Raw genomic sequence first — 22,922 nt, forward strand, 5'->3', positions numbered from 1 at the left:
ATATTTATATATGTAGGAGTTGGTCCAAACAAGGGTGTTAGGTAGTATGAATGAAACAGTATTCAAAAGGAGGAAAATATTCTTTAGGAGTGGAAAGTGATTTTTCAGTCTTTGCTAGGTAAATGATGTGATAGTTGAGAAAAACGATTTGTCAAGTCATTGCTAACAACCTTTATTTTGAGAACATTTATTTCACTAAAAAAAATAGCAGTTTATTTATAGAGATAAAATTTTATTCAAACTAAATCATAAATGTCTCACACGGTTAAGAGTTGATTTGCCATTGTTGCATTTTCCTGAGTAAGGATTTCAAGAGTCAGTCCTTCACAGCTTTATCAGAATAGAATCTCTTCAGAAGGAGGACAATTTCAATGCATGAGAAGGAAAATTTCAGAATCACTGGAGGCAATTAGGAAGTTACAAGCCCTACTGAAAACAAATCAGATTTATTCTTTTAGCTTCCTTTAGCTTGAAAATCCTGCTCAAAGCTGATGTCTAGCTGTTAACAAAAAAAATATGCTACAGATATTTGTTTGCCTTGAAGGAGTGTGCCTTTGACAGGGGCAGGGGAACGGACAGTTTGTGTAACTTTCTTTGTAATCTTGAAGTAGGACTAGTACAGAGAAGGTAAGCTTGGAAGGAAATTTGCAGTAGAAAGAAATTATCTTTACTGTGTTGATTCTGGCTTTTGTGCTGCCCAAAATATAGGATGCTGCAGAATAACCAGCTCCGCCAGGTTCCTACCGAAGCGCTCCAGAACCTGCGCAGCCTGCAGTCTCTGTGAGTATACCTGATCAATCAATGTGCAGCCTTGCATGAGCAGTAATATACAGTTACCTAGTAATTGTCTCTTAATATTGCTTTGTAATGTGCTGAACCAACTTTTAATTCTCTTTGAGCTGCTATTCAAGAGAATTGTACTGTCAATTAAACATCAAAAGCAATTGATTTAATTCCAGTAATTTCATTACACTAGCAGCTTCTTTGCAGCATTATAGACTGGTTCAACATCTGAGAAGACACTCGTTCGCCTGCAATGCTTTCTGTCAAAAACATGGCTTCTTGTTAGTATTCTTTACCCGGGAAGAGAAAGAATCCCAAATTACTCCCTTCTTTTTTTTCATTTGGTGTAATTTTTTTTTCTTTTTAAGCACTCTGGAAAACACTAATAACTCATGAAACAAGGTGTACTAGAAGATACTTAATTATATTCTGTGCTTCAGGCAAGCCTCTGTATTTATAGTTCTAGACTGTCCATGCTGACTCAGTCCACGAGCTTCAGTTTTAACAGAACTGCTGCCAGAACTGCTAGACCAAGAGTGAAAATTGGCTGCTTCGTGGTATGAATAAAATTAATTTGGTGTGCTTCTGACCTATAAGGATGGTTGTACCAGGTCGTGCTAAAAGCTGACCTAGCCCAGCATCCAGCCTGCAATAACAGGTGCCAAAGAAAAACAAGAAGGTCGAGGAAAGAGTACAATACTGCTCTGGTAAACTGTTCCAGCAGCTAGAGATTTGCACTCAGGGACTCACTGAGTCTGTCTTGGCTTTGATAGCTAAAGGGTTTTCTTCTATGGGTTTGTACAACTGCAGTTTGAGCTGATGAAACATTCATGATTTTTTGTGACAGCATGTCTGCTGATCAGCTAGCATGGTGAGGTACCTTCTGGTATGTTCTTGGAACTTTTCACTACATTTGATGTTCTCTGCAGCATCAGGAGAAAGTGGAAGCAGCAGTTCAGTATTTCATGTACACCAGATTTATATAGCTCTCTTATATCTCCATTAGTCAAATTTTCAGATGTAATCTGTTAGGATTATTTTCAAATGTAATCTGTTAGGATTGTCTCTCATGTGGAAGCTTTTCCATTCCTGTGTCATCCTTGTCATGTTGCTGAACTCTTTTTCATTTCTCTTGTATTTGATCTGAGGTGAGTGATGGACAGATAAGCCCTGTACAGAATGTTTAAAGTGCTTGGCACCATGGGTTTATAGAGGGCAAAAATTTATGGGTTTTTGTTTGCTTTCCCACTAATTCAAAACTTTGTTTTGTGCAATTTTTTTAACCTTTACTGAATGCTAAGCTGTTATTTTCATTCTTATTGCAACTGCAGGACTTCCTTTTAGCATGTTAGTAGCTGCTCAAGAACTCATCCTGTAAAGTTGGAATTGCTTTTCCCTCAGTGCCTCTCTTGACACCAGTCCTATACTGGACTTCATCTGCCATGTTCTGGTTCAGGCACTTTGGCATCAGGAGTTTCTTCTGCTGCACTTGCAGTTCATTTTTTGAAGCCACAAAGATGTTTTTGCTGTCTGAACAGAGGATGCAGTAAATTGAGTCAGTTTCTGAACTACCCACAAAATGGTATTGTCACCTGATACAAAAAAAATCACAAAATTTTCTAAAGAAGCTACTGATTTTGAATCTGCAGCATGAAATAACCAGATGACTGAAATAAAACATTTCTTTGTTCAGGGGAAAATGTCAAATGACTCTTCTCTACACTTTAGTTGACCACCTGATATTGTCACAGAATTACTCTCAAATAAAATTATTTTCCTAAAATGTTACAAGATCCAAATAGAGAATTCAATCTGGAAGTTCAAATAGCTCTCACAAGAAATGTTGCAACAATGTGCACTGATCACCAACATCACAAGTAAAAGTCTGACATTGGCAAGGATAGAATGAGCATCTATACCAATCTGGTTAGAGTTGTGTTGGTTGAGAAATGTGCTATGCTGAACAAACTTTTTTTTCTTTTTTTTTTTCTTTTCTTTTTTTTTTTTTTGGTGTAGGTAAACAAGTTCCATCAGAAGGTTGATATATTTTATACACATTTTTTTTCAGCTAAAACCTGAAGACCAGAATTAATGAAATTAGTTTATTTTCAGAAAAATCATGTCATCTGTGTATAACTTAGCACTACACAGACACACATTATACTGTAATAGCACCCATGTTCTTATGCCTGTCTTGAACTACATTTGCCTCCTTAATAAACAAAGCATTTGTTAAGGTTTCTAAAGGTGAAACGGCCCTAAGAATTAATTCTCTTATAATTGTTATTTGGTCAGTGCTTTTTTTCTTTATTGACCAGACACAGACAGAAATATCTCAGCCATATACTTTTGAGGTTACAGTTCTTTCCTTTGATCTTTGAAAAAGTCATGAGAAAATGCTGGTCTAGTGACTATATTAGGTTTTGTTTCTGCTAAACAAACAAAAAAATCTTGCTGAGATCACATCACTCTATACACATTCTGGACCAAAACATGATAAGCCAAGCCAACAAGAGTTCCTTTGTTACTCTGAAAGAGATTGTTGAATTTTCAGTACAGTTGCTAAACAAAATGACAATCTCACTCAGGCTTTGTTGCAAATATTTTTTTCCTTGGGTGAAGAAGTTGAAGACGTAAACTGGAAATTGTTCAGTCTATTTAAAGGAGTGAATTAAAACAGAGGGAGAATAGGAATGGTCAGTAGAAACCTTTAGACAGCTGCCTAGCAGACCAAGATGGAATGATACGGGTTTGTACAGAAAAACTACTATCACCTGAAAAACGATCGCTGGCAAAAGAGACCTCTTTGAGCAAAAGAAAACTATTATTCTTTTGTTTCCTTAAAAGGGGTTGTGCCTGCCAGATAAAGGTGTGCACAGATTCAATTTCTTGTTTCATATAGTCTAGGAATTTTTTGTTCACAAGGTTGTTTTGCATTGGTTTCTGATTTACAATAGGAATTATTTCTTAAAGCCTTTGAAATAGCGGGAGTCTTTTCAAGAGTGTAATTAAGAGGTTAAAAGCCTTCTCAAAAGCAGTTTCTATAAGATAACAACTTCTTCTATTTATTATGTTTAGGTCTGCAGGTGGCATGATTTTTCAAAGCCTCATTAACCCTTTGCTTTAGTTAGCATATATGTGGGGGAAAAAAAGCTGGTGATGGGACTTTTGTCATTTTTTCTCAAGAAAGGCAGTCATGCAAAGGGGCAAACCATAGCAACTGCCTTGATACCTTAATAAATGTGAAGAGGATTATGTTAAAATCCTTTTTATAGACGTATCCATGGTTAATTGTGCATGTGTGCACAATATGTACTTACACACACACTAATATTCCACATTCACTCATAATGCAATTTCGTCACAAATTTTTGCATTCAGGGTATTTCTGGATTTTATCCTCTCCCTGTTATCCAGTGCCAGGCTAAAAAATGACAGTATAGGTGTCAATATTCATAGAACCATTAATTAATGCTAAATGGCCAGTGGTACAGAGAATAAGAGCTAATGTGCTACAGGAACAAGCAACAATTTCTTCCACTTTATTGTCCAAATTGTACTATTGCCAGTATGTAGAATGATATGACAAGTTTGAGTGACAAATATTCATAAATTTCTTAAGGCTTGACTTACCTCTAGAACAGATCAATCTTTTTCAGACAGCAGATATTACTCAATAGGTACTATAAAATGAGAAATAGGCATAAAAGTTAACATGTAAGATTTGTGAATTTCACCTTTGACAAGAAAAATCTGTGAGAAAACCTAAACAAATGAATGACAACTTTTTTTTTCTGTCACTAAAGCAAAAAAAAAGACTGAACAATATTAAAATATTCTCCAATTTTATAAAAGTCTTTGTAGTTCAGTAGTTAAACCAGTGATGTGCTGCTTTGATTAATAAATGAGTTCAGCTACCAGAGCTTGGGCAATGTTTGCATAGGACTCTAGTTCCCTGGGAGGCAGGGGGATCAAGGAAGTAACGAGTACATGCTGATTTTGAGATGTGGTTTTGAGCAGAAGGGTATCTGTATTATTGTACAGGCCATCATTTTCCTCTGAAATCTAGTGTGAACACAAATTATCCGGGTTGCTGGTCCTAACAATTGAAATGGCATTTATTTCTGTCAAGCACAACCGTGTGCAGATACCTTGATTGAAAGGGAGGAGCACACAACCACTGATGTGTCACAACTTAGTACTTGGCAGCAGGGTTCAAAGAGTCACTTGAATGCTCTCATCCCTATTGGTCACCTTGAGCAAATGTATTTCTTTAGAACAGACTGTAAGCAGGAAATCTCTGGATTTTGTGTTTCACACATCATCAATATCTCCATTCTGTGTTTAAATCAAGAAAACTTTTAGTGACTTTTAATATATATGTACCGTTCAAAAATTTCTCTCATGTGTATATTGATATGTTTTTCAAGTGTCATTTTAATTAGCAGCTTATTTTCTTTCTTATTTTCTTTCTTCGAATTTTCTTCATTTAATGCAGGTATTTGTTTAAATAGGTATCTTTGTTTCTCTAGTACAATCATCTCATTTTTAATTACACCCTTTATATAACAGAATTGACATATAATTTCACTATTTTTGAACAAGAAGGGCTTGGCAATGACATATCAATAATATTTTTTTACTTTTTTCTCAAACATGTTAATACATATTTGATGATATTAGCCACTGAAAACCTGCAGATCTCCATTTTCAAATGTTGCTAAATAAAGAGGAAAGGGTAATTGGCATTGCAGATGGAAAAGCTTCTACTATTCTTTTATTTGGATTATTGTAACACAACCCCTTGCAGGGTATACTATAGATTAAACTTCCATCCCATTTATTTTCTTGTTTAGACATCATTGTTAATGATGTCTAAACAGCTCTTACTGCTGCATTGTCAGACACACAAACAGTCAAAATTAAGAACAGGTCAGGTGCTGTCTCACTGCCCATGCCACACCAGTCATGAAGAACATTTCAAAGCAAGCATTATTTACTGTATCACTTGCTCTCATTCCTGTGACTTCTTTTAGGACTTTGAAGGACTTTTGCTTTGATAGTGGAAAATAGGGCAGAATACAATATAGCCCACAAAGCACTTTAAACAGTTGATGCATGGAAAAAATAAACCATCTTTTCTCCCTTAACAACCTGCAAAGCTGCAATTTAGTGAAGCATTTAGTCCATTAACTGGACTTTACAAGCAACAGCAAAGTAGTGTCAATGAAATGTTTTAGAATTTTCCAACATAATTTGTAGATTTTTAAAATTTTATTTATGAGTTATTTCAGTATTTGTAGACCACCTGATGGTGACACCAGATTTTACACAAAATATTATCTAGAATTCATCTCAGATGTTCTCAGTAGTTGCCTGTCTGGAACAGGTCAGCAAATGGATTTTTCATTGTCCCCCTACTCCCCCAAATATTTCACATTTCAAAAGAAGTTTCCATGCTTAACCCAAAAATGTACTGGAAGACTTTGAGGGCACATAGCTCTGAAACTCTTCCTGTTCAAGCTTAAAATTAAAAAGCAGTGCTTTTTTTCCCCAGAAATTGTAAATTTGAACAATTATTTTCTTGTTTGGCGCTTCTGTTAATAAACCTAATTTTTAGTTGAAAGACCAAACAACTTTGATGAAGTTACATTCTCTCCAGAGAATTGTTTTCATGAGAAGACAGGAGCCTTAGTTGTGGTTTTCCATGTCACACCCCATGATAATGAAGGCTACAGAAGGTATTATCCTTCTTTAAAAAGCTGGTACCTCAAGAGGTACCCACAAACTCCCAGAAGAGGAATTTCCCACATTTGAAATTGAGGTTGTTTGTAGCCATGCAGATGTCTACACACAGACAAAGATGTCTCAAAACTCACTGTTGCAGTCTCCTGGTTTTATTGCACGCCTTCGCTATCCGGGCTGCTGCAGCCCCAGGGCACTGGGCAGCAGAAGAGTGACTGAAACACCAAGCAGCAGTGCAGCATCAGACCACTCCTCTCAGTCACAGACATTTTTCTGGATTGATAACCAAGGAGAGGAAGATAGAGGTGCAAGTTTACCTGAAATGCATTTGCTACTGTTTGTTTTTTTTTTTAATGTGCAGCCTCTAACTCAACCAATGAGTTGCTCTCAAAGTGGGGTGCAAAGAGACCATTAGACCAACAATTCCAGGACAGCTGGTGATGTTTTCTTTCATCCCATAGAAGGTACTAGGCATCCAACTCTTTCCTGTCTTATGAGTAATCTCAAAAGAGGGGGGATTTATCACATCTGTAAAACAGACAGATTTCTCAACCTCAGAACTGCTAGCCAGAAATCATACTGCATGGCTGGAGCCCGCCGGGGTATGTGGGAGGCAGGAAGCTGTTGGAGTGTTTGGCAGCACAGGGGCTTACAGCAGCTTTCCAGTCAGGTCCTGGGGCTGTGCAGTGGCCCCCTGGTAATCCCAAGCAGCCAAGCAGGGCAGCCCATGCTTCAGAGCACTCCCAGGCTCTGGCCATGGCCACCTGCCCAGTGCACTCTTAACAGGGTCCTTGGCACACTATTGACCGATGCCAAATAACATTCCCCTGAACTGGGGAATGTGTTCCTGGGGTTCATCTGGTAGATCACATGCCCCTGGGACTCTCCCCAGCAGGTGACACCTTGCTTGGGAGGCTAGGAGAGGTCACTCCAAGCCATTTGGCTGGATCAGACACATCAAACATGCCTGTCTATCTCTGGGGTCACTACCTGAGTCTGCAGCCAGGTTCCTGGGATAAGCCAACAGCTGCTAGCCTTTCCCAGTTGTGGGGATTGAAAGTACCCAGTGTCAGAGCCAACCTTTGTAAAAAGATAGCAATGCAGTTGGCCTCTTGTCTGTATGCAGCATGACAGCATCCATCATCTTGAATGCAAGTTTACCAACACCCCTGTGCAGCACATCTGAATGTGAAGAGAAACACTTCAGATTGAGAAACTCCCAGGGCTGCATAAACCTCCTCATGTAAAACTGAGCAATGGGACAGAAAAAAAATGCTCCTAAACTGTGACTTGTTACTTGTCTATTTTGGTCTTCTTGTTGCCATGCAGGGTTCTTTGTATCAGTCCTGTAAAACTGAGTTGTGAGAACTGCTGGACTGTTGTCTTGTAATTAAGCTTTTTACAATATTCCTAGCATTTTCCCCTGTGGACTGAAGGGGATATCCTGCTTAAAAGACCAGGTTTGAAAAATATGGCTTACAACAGCCAGCTCTATTTTTATTACATCCACTTTTCAAAGCTAGTTTAGATGTCACTTGCCATTACCTGAACGGTGCTTTAGTTAATCCTGTGAACAAACCCCTGAGACAGTCTGTGTGCCAGCATGCTAACAAAGATGGTGGGCTGCAGGTGACCCTCTCCTGGCCTTTACCTCCCCAGACAGGCCCTGTCCACAGCCCCTGTCCAGCTTTGCTCCATTCTTCATGGAGAAACTTGACCGAGGCTCCCTGCACAACAGAGCTGAGTCAGGAGAAGAGGAAGGTGATATGAGAGGGAGAAGCACCACCTTTTTTAATCCACCATGCCTAAAATCAGTCCTCCTGTGCTCCCACTTCTCTGCCTCCCCTGCCTGTTAGGTACAGGTCTCTCCTTTGCTCTTATCTCTCCTGCTTTAAGCTTAAACATCAAAATAAACATTTTATCCATTACTTCTTTGTGGCTTCCCTCTTCTCCAGACCTTTCATTGTGTTCTGGCCCTCATCCATTCAAAATGAGGTGATCCATGTAATAGCTGTTCATTTCAGAAGGAAAAACGGCCTGGGAGAAGTCTCCTTCCTGATCTTCTATCTAGCATTTGATTTAAACCTGAATGAATGAGCAAGGCACTCCAACAAGATATTAAGGAATTTCTTGGTTGTGAGATATACCTAGGTTATAGCTGTTTTTGAGAGAAGATACAGAAAATGGGGGGAAAAAAAATAATATATATATATATATTCCCTTAGAAAAGAGAAGATACAGAAAATGGGAAAAAAAATAAATATATATATATATCTATATTCCCTTAGAAACCTACCACTGGCGTGAAACTTAGCATCCGTTCATATTAAATTGAATAAAAAATGCAAATAAAATCTTTTTCAAACAGCTGCCTTTGTCTGTACCAGCATATGAGGTTTTCATTCTACATGGACAATATCTTTTCATAATGTGTGCACATGGTCACAGGTTTCACAGTGTGTCACAGGAAACACTAGTGGGTTACAGTCCACATAGCTCAAGCATTTGCTTTGAAAGGTTTAGACATTTTAAGTGAGCTCACGATGAATTTCGTAGTGGCTGCTTTATTTACATGCTGCCTATCAGAAGAGATCAAGTAGTTCTGTTTCCCTAAATTAGTTCTCTCTGGAATATAATAGCAGCTTTCAAACTCACCACATGTTATCTACATATATTTTTCAGTTATAAATAGGGTCATGTTTGTGAGTTAATGGGTTTAGTTCTGAAAGTGCCAAAACTTTGATCAACACATGTAAAACAATTGGCTGAAAAGGGTGATTTTGATCAGTCCTTTATACATCAGTGTGCATTACCTACAGTATGACAGGAAACATAACCACTACCGAAACCTTTTAATATCTGCGAGAGGGAAAACGGTGCTTGGAAATTTTAAAAAGATTAGATAACAAAAGAGCACTTGAGGCAGTAGTTCCTATAAGTACTTGCAGGATACATAATCCAGTTACAGAACCTGAAGCACAAATCATTGCAGCTTTTTTGTTTCTTCCAAGCTTTATTTGAACAATAATTCAACTATCTGGAATTTCATTTACAATATGGCAGTTCTGTTTTTCTTTCTGTTCTGTGGGTTTTGTTTACATAGCCAGTGGTGGGTTTATATTTGGAAACTTCACCTATTAAAAAAAAAAATCAGTTCCTTGATTTGCTACGAAATACTGGTGAGATAAAACTCCTCATCTCACTGACGACAGCAGAAATACTGCCATCTCAGCCACAGGGTCACATACGACAAGTAACTGTTGGCTTGTCCACACAGCCAGGCATCCTGTGAGTGAGTCCCATGGAGTGAGCAGGGACACCAGAGCTGCACAGGCAGGCTTCCTATTGGGCGAGATGTTAACTGCAATACTGCAGCACATGGCGTTTGAATAAAGCCTCCATTCTTTAATCAGCAAAACTGTCAAACTAAGGCAACTGTAACTTCTTAGTTTACATACCAGCATCACCCAGGGAAGAAATTTACTTCTGACTGAACACAAAGAAATCTCATCTACTCATTCAAATTATACCTTATTTGAAAACACAGGCATAATGTGGTTGTTGCCTGAGGAAAGGAGGAAGAAAAACATGAGTATTTCTAAACATTTCCAGCCTTACCCATTTGTTGACAGACCACTGAGTTATTTTGGAAGCTCTGTCTCTGCTGCCTGACATGTCAGTTATTATATTGAAAATTTAATTGTACAAGGGCTTTGACACTGAACTTTATAAATTTGTTCCAACTGACCTTGTCTCAGCTATTTGCCAGCCTGGCACGGAGCCTTAGCAGTCATTATTTGTTCTCATGAAGTAGGTAGGGCCAGCATGGAACAGGAGATAGAATGGACCTGACATTTTACATGAGTGTAAATGAGGAAGCAGCTTTAAATAAAGAGATTAGTATGCCCACCACAAAGAGTATTGCATTTCTCTCAAAGAGACCAAATTTGGGTTGTGCAGAATTACTTCTTTGTACCCCAGGTGTGGCTGTTTGTTCTGTAGTATTTTCAAACACCTATTTAAATTAATTTCTGTTTTACCATTCACTTAATTACGCCTCTCTAAACATTTCATGAAAATTTTTAGAGCACAGCTTTCATGTTATGAAAGAGGTATAAGTCACTGCCATACATGAAAAGTAGAAGAATTTTATCAGGGCCCATATCCCCAGCTGGGTGTTTCACAAATTTTCAGAAATCTGAAGTGCACTTTTAAATCATTCCCTGAAAGAATCACAATGAAAAACCAAAACACAGCAAAAACAAAAGCCAGTGAATAGATGGTGTTATATTTGTAGCACCACATCTGAAAAGGTTCGCTAGCTTTAATCCTTAATTACTCAAGAACAAAGCATCACCTGCAGGCTCTGCAAAGGTACAACATGCAGTTGAGCTCCCTCTGTTGGCTCTGCAGCAGCTGAAGTGCATTTAGTAACTTCTTTTTCAACACAAATACATCACATTGGCAATACTAATCTCTAGGTAAAAAACATTATGTTCTGCTACTAAAAAATGTGATCTTCAGTTCTCATTAGAGTCATTAGGATAAACAATATTTGCAGTGAAACAGGCTCCCCAGGGAAGTGTTCAGAGCAGCAAGCCTGACAGAGTTCAAGAAGTGTTTGGACAATGCTCTTGGACACATGATGTGACTCTTGTGGATGGTCCTGTGCAGGGCCAGGAGTAGGACTCAATGATCCTTGTGGGCACAGCTCATTCTGTGATTCTGTAACTCTGTAATATTAAAGGAAAAGGTAAAGCAGGAACCTCCAGAGGCTCAGAAGTGAGTTCTGTTTATGGGTCTTGGGATGGGTGTTTAGCATTTGGAAATCCAAATTATCTTGCAGCTCAGGGATTTGTAGATTCTGAAAGAGAATCTCTGGATGAGTTTCTTGCACTTTTTTGTTCTATGGTTTCAAATAAATGGGAAAGGAAACAAAGTAATACCCCATCTTTAGAAAGACTCTGCTCAAAAATGATCAGTGTGTGCTCTCAGTGAGTTGATGGCTCCAAAGGAGAGCTGTCTCTGCAGAGCCAGCTGGCAAGAAGACATGTAAACATGATTTTAGATCTCAAGGATGAGACAGCAAGCAAGATGAAAATGTAGAATCTCCAGGAAATGAAAACCGGAAGTGGCAACCCCTGCCCATCCCTTGGGGTTATGTTCATGGTGATAACTTCTTACAGCCATTGTGCAAAGACACTTTTCTTTTCCTGAAGTCAATTTTCTCTGTTTCTTCTTCTCCTAGGCGTCTGGATGCCAACCACATCAACTATGTACCCCCCAACTGCTTCAATGGCTTGGTCTCCCTTAGACACCTGTGGCTAGATGATAATTCCTTGACAGAAATTCCTGTCCAAGCTTTTAGGAGTTTACCAGCACTTCAGGCAATGACATTGGCACTGAATAAAATTCATTACATACCGGATTATGCCTTTGGAAACCTCTCCAGTTTGGTAGTTCTGTAAGTTTTATTGATTGTTTTTTATACACAGTGTCTTCTTGCAGGGCTTTGGCCTCTTGGAGAAACAGAGTTTTTTGCATCTTTGTACAGTTTGACTAGCATTTGCTAAACCACTTGTTTTGATCTAGCTTCAGAGTTTCCATCTCAATAAAAATATTGAAAAGAATTAAAAATCACCCTATCTGGTCAGCAAAACAAACAGGAAGGGGTGCATTGTGTGCTGTCTAAGATTGAAAAAGGGAAGATTAGAAACAGGAAACAAATGGAAATCTTTCTGGGGAACTTGGAAAGAATGCCATCCAGTAGAAAAAATATGCATTTCCTGTCATGGAAAGTATATGTAGTTTTGTATTTGGTTATGTTTGCAAACCAGTTCAGCTAAATGAAACATGCATGGCTGGCACCAAAATCTGGAAGGCATACTATGAATCATGGGTTCAGCTTCTTATCTTCTGGGAATGTACCAAATGGAAAAAATCTAGACTGGCTGGAGAAACTTAATGGAGAAGTAATTTCAGGATGCTTTGGAGAGCGTCAACATTATTAAAGAGAGAATTACATAGTCAAGCTGTACAGGCTGTCAGAAACCATGCCCCAGTGTAAGCATTGAACCTGGCACACATCAGGGTTCTTCACTTACAGCTATAGTCACTATCTCTGCCTCCATGGGGCCCCAAAATTGGGGATAAACATCTGACTTGTGCTGCAAAGCCTTTGCTTTCTCTTTGCATTAAATATCAATCCCATTCAAGTAAAAGAATGGATGGATTTGTGATTGATTGACCTTCTAGACTTATATCAGCAATGGAAAAGACAAGAGGCTGTCTTGAACATTGTTCTCTAGACCCCTACCAGAAATGTAGTGGTAAGAAGACAGTTAAGAAATGCAGGAGAAAATAATTTCTTTCCATGCCATGCTTGCTTCTGCTCAGTTAGGTTTCCCTATTTAAGCTCTGCCTTACTTATTTCTAATCATCTGGGCTTTATAGTGATTAGTAGTTGAATCATTCCTCACAACCTTCAATAGCTGATCTTTTCGGCTCATCAAAATCTTTGTGTGTGGTTCTGCTTTCATTGGGTTGCTACTCTATACAGTACGGCAAATTTTCAACACAGTGGAAAAGTGCATGGTCAATTGGAGCAAGTCAAAACCTTTATAATTAAAGATCCAAACATAATTGGAATTTGAAGATGCACTCTCCATGCTATCTAAAGCATTAAAGGTCAGGGTAGTCATTAAAAATATAGAGTTGATTATGTTTCTCTCTAGAAAAGAAAAAATCGACAGAACATTTTTATTTTGCTGTCAGAATCCCTGTCTTTGATGGACAGGTAGACTCAATTTCTGTAGGTTCTGCTGAACATTCATAGAGCCCCTGATCTTTAAAAATATTTTCAGATTATAATGAAGGGCCTGGCAGCCATTCATTCACAGCCTTTCTTTTCTCTTAAAGCCCTTCTCCCTTAGTTTCCCTCTACTACAGGGGTAGCATTTTGAGGACAAAATAAAAGGAAAAATCTGGGGAAAAGGCATTCTTTTTAAATGAAATGACCTGAAGTGGCTACAAGTTGAATCTACTCACATTAATGAGCTTCACTCAGAGTTTTTTTTCCATGTCAGTCTAAAGACAGAAATAGGTAGAACTCAGAGTCTTGAGATGGGTGGCAGGGAGGAAGGGATAGAATTGGTTAAAATATATAAAAATTACTTTCAAGTGCTAAATATTTTAGGTCGTATTTACTGATTTTCATAATTTCAAAGCAAATCAAGTTACAGCACTTCTAAGATTACTTGCTTTACTCATTTAAGGGAAGTTACAACTTTTTGTGTTACGATTTTGTGTCATTTTGCATTCTGCAAACCTAATGCCCCTTACCTCTCTTCTGTGTTATCCATCTCCTCAATGGCTGCTCTTTTGGGCCATACCCTCTAACACTTTCTGAATATACATCTTCCAAATATACACCTCACACCCCACACACAGTTTTTCAGGCGTGTTACTTAACTAATTAGCTATCATTGATAATATGTCTATTCATTATGCAAACCCCAGCCTGGAACTACAGGATATAACACTTTTGAACAATCTAGGTCGTTTTAAAACAGATCCCTTCTGTGAAACCAAATGGAGAGGTATTGGGAGAATGGATGGCGGGCAGCAGAGGTGTCACCTATACATGCTCCTGCAAAAGCATGATTGCATATAATCAATGCATGCCTGCAAATAAGTTAATTTTGATTTAACCATCAAAATGTTTTGCTTTAGTACACTGTGTGCCATGTACTTTCCTGACTGCGTGCTTAATGTTCCCCTGCAGACATCTCCATAACAATAGAATCTATTCCCTGGGAAAGAAATGCTTTGATGGGCTCCACAGCCTAGAGACATTGTGAGTTGACCTCTTATTTGTTTCTTTTTTTTTTTTTTTTTAGAGTGTTTTCATTAATATTCTGAAAGAATAAAAATAGCCCAAAAGCCAAATGTGGGTTTTGGCTTGCCTAATCGCTACAGGATCTAAGTGATAGTTCACAATGACTCTATATAGTAAATCCTATTTTTTACTATAAAATTAGTTTGCCTTTTTAATAAGCATTGTCAATTGATAAATTGTTTGAAAGACAGTTGAAAACTGTGTTGAGCATAGAAAAAGGACTGACTATTCACGAACTTATGGTTGCCTAGTTTAGTACTATTTATTTGTCTTGTTCAATCAATAAAGCTAATAGCTGGATTGGGAAATTGTCACAGTGAAAAGCTTTAACATTAAGAAACTACCTTACCACAGAGGAGAGTTATAAAATTAGATTAGATGGGTTTATTTTTTTATACCTGGAAAAAGCAAAAATTCTAGGTAGTCAAATTATGCATGTGCTTTACAAGTGGGCAAAATGTTTCAGTTGTATCCAAGTTTTCATCTTTAGAGAGCTCTGATAAAGAATAGCAGTGGTAAAGACTGAAGCTTCCTCAAGTTTTCACTGTAATTCTGTTTCGGCCAATTCAAATTTTCTTGAGTTTTCCAGCAAAACCATAATCTATAAAATACCAAACAGGAATGCAGTGCTAATGGTTAGCAGAAATTATTTTGCTACAGTTAGTGAAATACAGATGTTATCTGCTGGATTCACCCAGACCCCAGAAATGCCACAGGGACAGTAAAAATCTGCATGTGCTTCCTCCCGCACCTGCTGCAGTCAGCTGCATCATTTTCAGTGATTTTGGATGTTTTATCCAACCAGGACAGAGGTTAAAAACCCAGTTACGAGAAACAAATTGTTTCAGACATGGATATTGCTAGTCTAACGATGGCTATTTGCTTTTCCATCCACAAACCTGTTTACTGCCCACTTTCATCTGTCATTGAGATTAGGAAGCAAGGAGATATGGACTTCTTGGGGTTTTTTATCACCAGTTTGATTGCATTGATCCCTCACCACTGAATTGCAGTTTTCCAATTTGGACTTTTAGCCTGTGAGTTGAGAGGAAGTCCCTTAGTGTAGCACCGGAAAGGAGGACGGGAAAGGAAGAGGGAAAAAGTAGTGGTTTGTTTTGTTTATTTAAGTGATATTCACATGGCACTTGGTCACAAATGGGGAAAAACAGAACAATGGAATAAGTAATTGCAAACCCAGTCCCAGCCACCTGGCACAAGAGAGATGAAAACACAGAGAGCAGTCACAAACCTGGGAATAAATGTAGGTGCAGCCACTTCCCTGCAGCAGGGCAGTGTAGCACTTGCCTCAAGCACAGTAATTGCATAATGTATAGACCAGTTCCCAGATAGTCTCAAGATAATCTGAAGAGATCTTGGTGTAAATGATGGGCGCCAGCTTTAAGATCATTTGTTTGCATTGAGGCGTAGGTCTTGAAATCACATATCACTAGAGGGCAAAACCAAACCGTACATGCCTGTAATCTCTTTTTGTCAATAAGCAGGAGAGATTTACAAGCAGGAAGGAAAGCCTTGTTGAGTTCAGACAGCAGTTTCCTGCCTGCATTACTTCAGCCTGATACTATTTCAATTTCAATCTATTGTAAATTGTGGCTTGGGCTTTGCCTGCCTGTTTAAAAAGGCTTTTGCTCCAGTTTTTCAGACTATTTTCCTCACAAAGCATTGCCAGAGAGCATCACAGTAAACTGGAATATCTCAATTTTAGTTTCAGCCATCTCCTGAATGCTGAAAGATACACAAGTCATGCTGAAGGCAGAAGTAGGATTATAATCCATTCAGCCTACCAGAATAAAGTCTAATTACTGCTACAGCATGAGCAGTACTAACCACACAGCTTGTGTGGTTAGAACTATTCCCTTGACTGTTGTCAAGTCTTAAAATTAACAATACAGTTAGAAATATTTATAGAGAAGTGTATTAGACATGTAAAGGGCAGATCACCAAAACCATTGAATATTGTTTTGAAAGCCTTTTTTCCCTGTTAATACTTGAATGTATTGCTAAGGGTGGGCAATTTAGAAATCCCTTAGTAGTACGCGAATTTACTTACTTTTTTTTATTACAGAATAGCTAAAATGTAACTAAAAATAGAATGCTGATAAAAATAGGAACCATAATGTGCTCTAAATAGACTCTGTTGGAAAATATCCATACACTTTTGAGGATTTCCTGTCTTTTTGCTGTATGTATTTATTCAATGCATAGAAGATGATAGTTCGTTACAAATGCCAACAATGCTATGTTATCTCTCATGCAGTGCATAACTAAAATAATAATATCTATTTTCACACAGAGATTTAAATTACAACAGTCTGGACGAGTTCCCCACTGCTATCAGGACACTAACAAACCTAAAAGAGCTGTAAGTACAGAGCTCATATTAGAAAGAAGGATGTTTTGTCTACTGTGATTTCTTTTTTTAATGCTGGTGATTTTATCAGTAATCCTTAAAAACTGATATCCTAGGAAAAACTAATAAGCATGCCAACATACATAAAAAATAATTTTCAATGTCCAGTTTAGACCATTCAAGTTCTGACAACTTTTACTTTTATGTTGCCTTGTGCAGTGGGTCTTTTCCAGGAACTTCCTTTCTGGAATGCAGTAAACAACAAACACATTTAATTCACTTTTAGTCCCAAACACAAGGGTTAGATTTTGCAAACTCTCCAATGTATTAGTCTTCTAGCTAAGAAAGCATAACATCTTTATTAGTCCATCAGGTTTAATTAAATTTTACCAACTTCCCTCCCTCACCTCTATTAAATTAGAGCAATTTATTTTCAATATATATAGTCATTTCTTTGTAATGTTGTGAATAAAATGTTTTTGTATGCACAGGCGTAGTTTGCATCAGGAAAATCAACAATGAAATTAAATTATTCAAATTTATTTTGAAAAATGTTTGAATTATTAAAAATTGAAAGTAGTTAAACTATGTTCACACATCATACACACAATGTACACAATAATACATATGCTCAGAATTCTTTCCATTTGACTTATTTACCGTGTTAGTGGTACTATCAGCATAGATTTTTAACAAAAATAAGTAATCACATACTAATTGAACATGGTTGTACCCCTGGTACATCACAAACTGATCTAAAGCCAATTTTAAGTAGCCACCAGAGATTTTTTCCAGAGCAGGTACCCCCAGATACTGTAGACTCCTGCTCAGCACCTCCAGTGTTGCCAAAATGCAGCTCTGCAACAGGCAGCAGGGCTATGGTTTTCCTAGCCCAAATGTTCTCGGCTGCTGTTTATGCCATAAAATAATTAGTTTGAAATCCAGTGACCTCAAAGGATTGCCTTTTTGATAACCTCTGGAGCCAGTAGCCAAAAATGGGTGACTCAGTTTGCATCACATGCACCAGCTGCCTGATGTGCCTGAGGTTGCGTACTGGCCCCCAACAGGGTTTCACCTCTGAGTATCAACTATGGGCCAGAAACATTTGGGGTCTGAAATTGCAGCACAGACCATGAGATCGTGTGGTTCTGTGCTTTGTGTAGCCCTGGGAGCTGATCCTGTAAGGATCCACAGACCCTCGTGGGAGCCCAGCCCCAGCCCATTGCAGGGCCACCTTCGTAAGGCTGTTTCTGGGTGGGACCTCGTGTCTCTCTCACAGTTTGGGCTGAAAACATAAGCTGCGACCTTTTTGTGCACAGCTAGCAGCAGATATTGCTCTGGGAGGTAGTTGTGCCATTTCTTTGGGTTTTTTCTGCCATGCAAGGGATCCCATTCAAAACCAGTCTGTTTACTGGTTCTAGATGAGATGCTCTTCTGCTTAGAGCCTGCGTGCAAAGCAAGCAGGGATGTAAAGCCTTGCTCTGCAGCTCATCACAGTAGCACAATGCCTAAACCACTAAAACCAATAATGTGGGACCTGTTCAAGTAATGGCCAAGAGTGCTTGCCTCAGTGAGCAATTGGAGGCTTAGCAATGCATAAATTTAAGCTGGGAAGACTTCTTCATACCCGACTGAACTAATGGGAGTTTCCCACACAAATCATCATTGTTCTTTTGAAATCTTAGTTGTTCCTTTTGTTTTTCACAATGGAGAATTACTCATATGAATTAAATCCAGTAATTAATGATGAGACAAAGATTTGGCTCTCTGTCCAGCAGGCACAATTACATTTTGTTTGTGTCCACATTTAAAATATCTCAACAAAAAGGTGGTTGTGGGAGGATCAACATTACAATATAGTGTATAAAATAATTTCCTTTATAAACTTGTGCCATCCAGCAAAAAAATAGTTGCAGTTTAACAAGCACAGGGGGAAACATATTGTTAGCTATTTAATTATTAATATTTAACTATTGATGGTCTTAGTTCATATATTTGTCCATATTTACATTATATCAATATACATACATGCATATACCCTGACACTTGAAATGCCATTTTGAAGTCTACTTCATCTGAATGGTTTTGTTCATTTAAAGAAGTGCAGTATTTCAACAATTTTGCTCTCTTCTCTTCTCTTCTCTTCTCTTCTCTTCTCTTCTCTTCTCTTCTCTTCTCTTCTCTTCTTCTCTGTTTTTTCCATTGCTTTTGCTTTTTTCAGTTCTGTCTTAATCCAGAAAACAAAGATATACCTTTACATACAGACACTCCTTACTACAAACAGAAACCATCATTGTGCATTGTGATTACAGACTGAGTCTTGACTTTTTTTTTTTTCCTTACCATATGAATGTTTTTTTCTTTGCAGGGGATTTCATAGCAATAACATCAAGTCAATACCTGAGCGTGCATTTGTGGGTAATCCTTCACTTATTACAATGTAAGTGATAAGAATCTTTTCAATGACTCTTTGTATTAGAGAATGTGGAACTAAGTATCATATTTGTGGCTAATTGTCAAATAGCTTTTTTTTGTGAGTACACTTTGTAGCACGTCACCATACAAGCAAACAAGCTTGTATCTTTCCAGATTCGTGGAAAGAATGGCAGTTTTCAAGCCCTGATTAAGGGAAGCAAGTAGTGGTCTCTGGCCTTTGACCTTTTATTTGAATGGTTACTTCTAAATCTCTTAGCATTACTGGCAACATAAAAGCTGGTAAAAATTACTCTTGATGGACTCTGTTCTGAATTCCCATCGTCTTACGTGAAAATGCACTTAATGGACAACTTCAAATTAAGAAATTGCAAAATAATTGTAAGAAAAATAATGATTCATCTTGAGTAATATTCCATGAGCAAAAGCAGCATGACTTCAAAAGGGCAAGGGAACCTCTTCTGAATTGGGGAAGTTCTGACTTCTTTATGTGCTATCCTTACATTTGTCTTAGGTCATAACAAAAGTCTTCATATGTGAAATTTTGTCTTCCCAAACATGGGAGGAAGAGAGAATATTTTGTTGGCTGGCTTCTGGCATTAAACAGGAACACAGTGACTAATTGAATGTTCAAAATGTGACATGTGACTGATGAATATAGATTAGAGGGTGAGAAAAGCCCAGAAGGTGACTGACTACAACCAGAGGGGCACAGTCTGTGATTCAACATAGAGAGTTGACTCATTTGATTACAATATAATAATATATTTAGAATATTATAAAATATTTTTCATTAATTGTCTTTTTATCATTTTTTTTCAGACATTTTTATGATAACCCTATCCAGCTTGTTGGAAAATCTTCTTTTCAACACTTACCAGAACTAAGAACTCTGTATGTGTTTACTTTTTATTTTAGTTTTCTTTTTATATTGCAATACTAGAGTTGTCCCACACTTTCATCACCATAATTTTACTGAAATTGTTTTTTTAAATTGTAGGACTTTAAATGGTGCTTCACAGTTAACAGAGTTTCCTGATCTGACAGGGACTACAAGTCTGGAGAGTTTGTAAGTGCTAGAGAAGTATTTCTGCTTTGTTTTACTTTCTTGTATACTATAAAGAATGTGCTAAAAAATTTTGGTTTTCAGTCTTCAAAAAGTAATTGTTTTTCATAAATTCTTTCAACAGGACACTCACAGGAGCACAGATCACCTCTCTCCCCAAATCAGCTTGTGACCAGTTACCTAATCTCCAAGTGCTGTATGTTTCAGTAAGATTATTAACATGACAGTAATGCAAGAGATTAATAGACAAATGAAGCTATTATGATTTTAAAACTACCCAATTACTGCTATTTCTGTGTATCACATTACTTCTTAGGAATTCAGCTCAGGGAGTTGGCTCCTGTGTTATTTAAAAAGTTTACAACCCTCTTACCAATCAGGATTTCCCATACATTTCTGCGAAAGATAATTACTTAGCATACTTTTAGGAAGATATAAAAAGGTTCTTGATTTTGTTTAAAAAAAGACAGAGCTACCTTATTTTCATTCATTCTGTCTCTTCTACAGTACTTTAGGATTTTTTTCTCACTAAGGCAAATAATTCATTGAAGTGAATAGAAAATATAAGGACAGCAGTTTTGAGTACTTGTTATGTTCCTCTTTTAGTTTCTTTCCCAACCAGACATAAGTGGCTGACTGAAGTTGTAATAGACTATTCTTTGACATAGCTGGGCATGTTTGGTATACTAAATACACAATATTATTTTAGCTTGGAGATTTCCTTGGATTTTGCTTAATCACTAACGAAAGTAATTGTTATGTCCACTTCTTTGAGAATGAGCCAAAAGCACTTTCCTCTATGTACTACATCACTAGGAATCTATTTGATATTAGTTCTCTGGCCAGCATTAAAATAACACTAATTATAATGCATTATTTGAATACCAGAGTGAATGTCAAGAACATTTCCAGAAAAAATTACATTTTAGTTAATGGATTCAATATAATCATTTCCAGAATGATAAAAGACAGTCTGCTGCCACAAAAAAAAGTCTGCACACAGAATTAAGTTTAAATATGTCCTGTAACATTCAAAAACAATAAGTAATCTCAAAACAGAGTGCAAACAAATACAGCAATTAATAACTTACAGCGTTCATAGTAGAGTAGGACTGTCCATTGGAAATTCACATTTTTTATTTTTGAGTGCTACCCTACATAATTCAAGCTGATACTTAAAAGAGGAGGGAATTGATTTATCATCAATTTCAAGTACTCGAGAGCTGCTCTTTCCCCATTGCTGCCAGATTGGAATGAGCCAGCTGAGTCCCCATTTCGCTTTGACATCAGTTCTGGCAGTGCCAGGGAGGATGTGGGTGCACTGAACCCACCACCCATGCCTGAGTCTGCGACCTCGCAGGGGCTCCCGGGCTCAGTTACACTCACAAACAAATACACTCAACTCCCACCCAAGGGCAAGCACTGCTTTGGAAGGCAGTTTGTGCGTCCTGCTGAGATGGATGTGCAGGAGGCTCCTGGCTGTGTGCTCACCTGCAGGAAAGTCTGGGAGGGCATGGTCCCAGCAGCCCTGGAAAGGCTCCCTCAGCACAGCTGGGCACAGGGAACAAAGCCACTTGCCCTCTGCTGCTGCCAAGAGCCTGTGTATTAAGAAAGTGGGAAAAAAATAACTTAAAAATAAACAAGTAAAATATTTCCTGGAGTTCTGACAGAAACTGAGGGGAGAAGGGTGTCAAGTTCAGGGGTTTTTTCCATGTGTGAGGAGGGGTGTCAGTATATACAAAATTCAAGCTGGTAACATATTTTTAAGAAGACCTAAGTGATAAACCTGTGGATGACAGAATAGCCAGTGTCTGCCAGACATACAAAACATCCTTTACCTTGGATTAAAAGCCTCTAGCTCACTTGAACCCTCTGTAATGTCTGATTTGGGCCACAGTGTACCTTTTTTTGCATACACACAAACCAAACCAAACCAAACAAACAAAAAACCCCGCACCCCAAACATATTGAGATTTGCCTTTCTACAGAGTAAAATCAGAGTGAAGACACAAACACTTAAAGACACAAACAGTCATTACTTGCACTACTTCCACTAATCAAATATAAAATAGTCCAAGTGCCCCTCTTGGAAAAATAACAGTGAAAATACAGTTTTACCAATGGATTAAATAGATGGAGATGAACCAGTTTTAGAGAATTTGAGAAGTGAGAAGAATTTCACAAAGTGAAAAGTGAATCTCTTTCATGTGATAATACTGGATAACTGTGAAAAAGGGCATTTTTTCTAATTCTAGGCATAAGCTTTTTTCTCTATTCTTTTCGCATGCAAATTTCCCCATTTAGTTTTTCCTGAACAACACACACACGCATACGTACGCACACACACACACACACACTTATATATAGGATGTGACTCTTGGGTGGTGGGGGCTGGTGTCTGGTTCCTTTTCTTTTTCCCCTTCAGTTTCTGCAAATTGCCTGAGCTTGGTTTTGATTAGTTATATTATACTGTAAATCAGTCCAGATGTTTCAGTTATTCTGTAATTTGTTGAGTTTTGGCTCAAGTATTTTTAAGGTTTTTTTTCCCCCATGTAGTGATTGATTTCAAAGTTAGTTCCAATATTTTTTGACCATTTCCCTCAGTTATAAGATGTAGCAGTCTAAGGATC

The 22,922-nt window shown here is 37.9% G+C and overlaps 1 protein-coding gene across 1 annotated transcript in view; it reads left to right on the forward strand.

The window, feature by feature from the left end:
• The window catches only part of LGR5 (leucine rich repeat containing G protein-coupled receptor 5), a 92,015-nt gene that overhangs the window by 52,937 nt on the left and 16,156 nt on the right, over positions 1–22,922 (forward strand). The window contains exons 4-11 of the mRNA XM_039703851.1: positions 709–780; positions 11,777–11,992; positions 14,312–14,383; positions 16,737–16,805; positions 19,162–19,233; positions 20,049–20,120; positions 20,227–20,295; positions 20,417–20,488. Of these exons, the coding sequence (XP_039559785.1) occupies positions 709–780; positions 11,777–11,992; positions 14,312–14,383; positions 16,737–16,805; positions 19,162–19,233; positions 20,049–20,120; positions 20,227–20,295; positions 20,417–20,488 (714 nt within the window). The remainder of the gene's footprint in view (positions 1–708; positions 781–11,776; positions 11,993–14,311; positions 14,384–16,736; positions 16,806–19,161; positions 19,234–20,048; positions 20,121–20,226; positions 20,296–20,416; positions 20,489–22,922) is intronic.

This window comes from Passer montanus, unplaced genomic scaffold (assembly GCF_014805655.1).
Source record: "Passer montanus isolate IOZ18808 unplaced genomic scaffold, ASM1480565v1 scaffold17, whole genome shotgun sequence".
In the NCBI taxonomy this organism is placed as follows: Eukaryota; Metazoa; Chordata; class Aves; order Passeriformes; family Passeridae; genus Passer; species Passer montanus.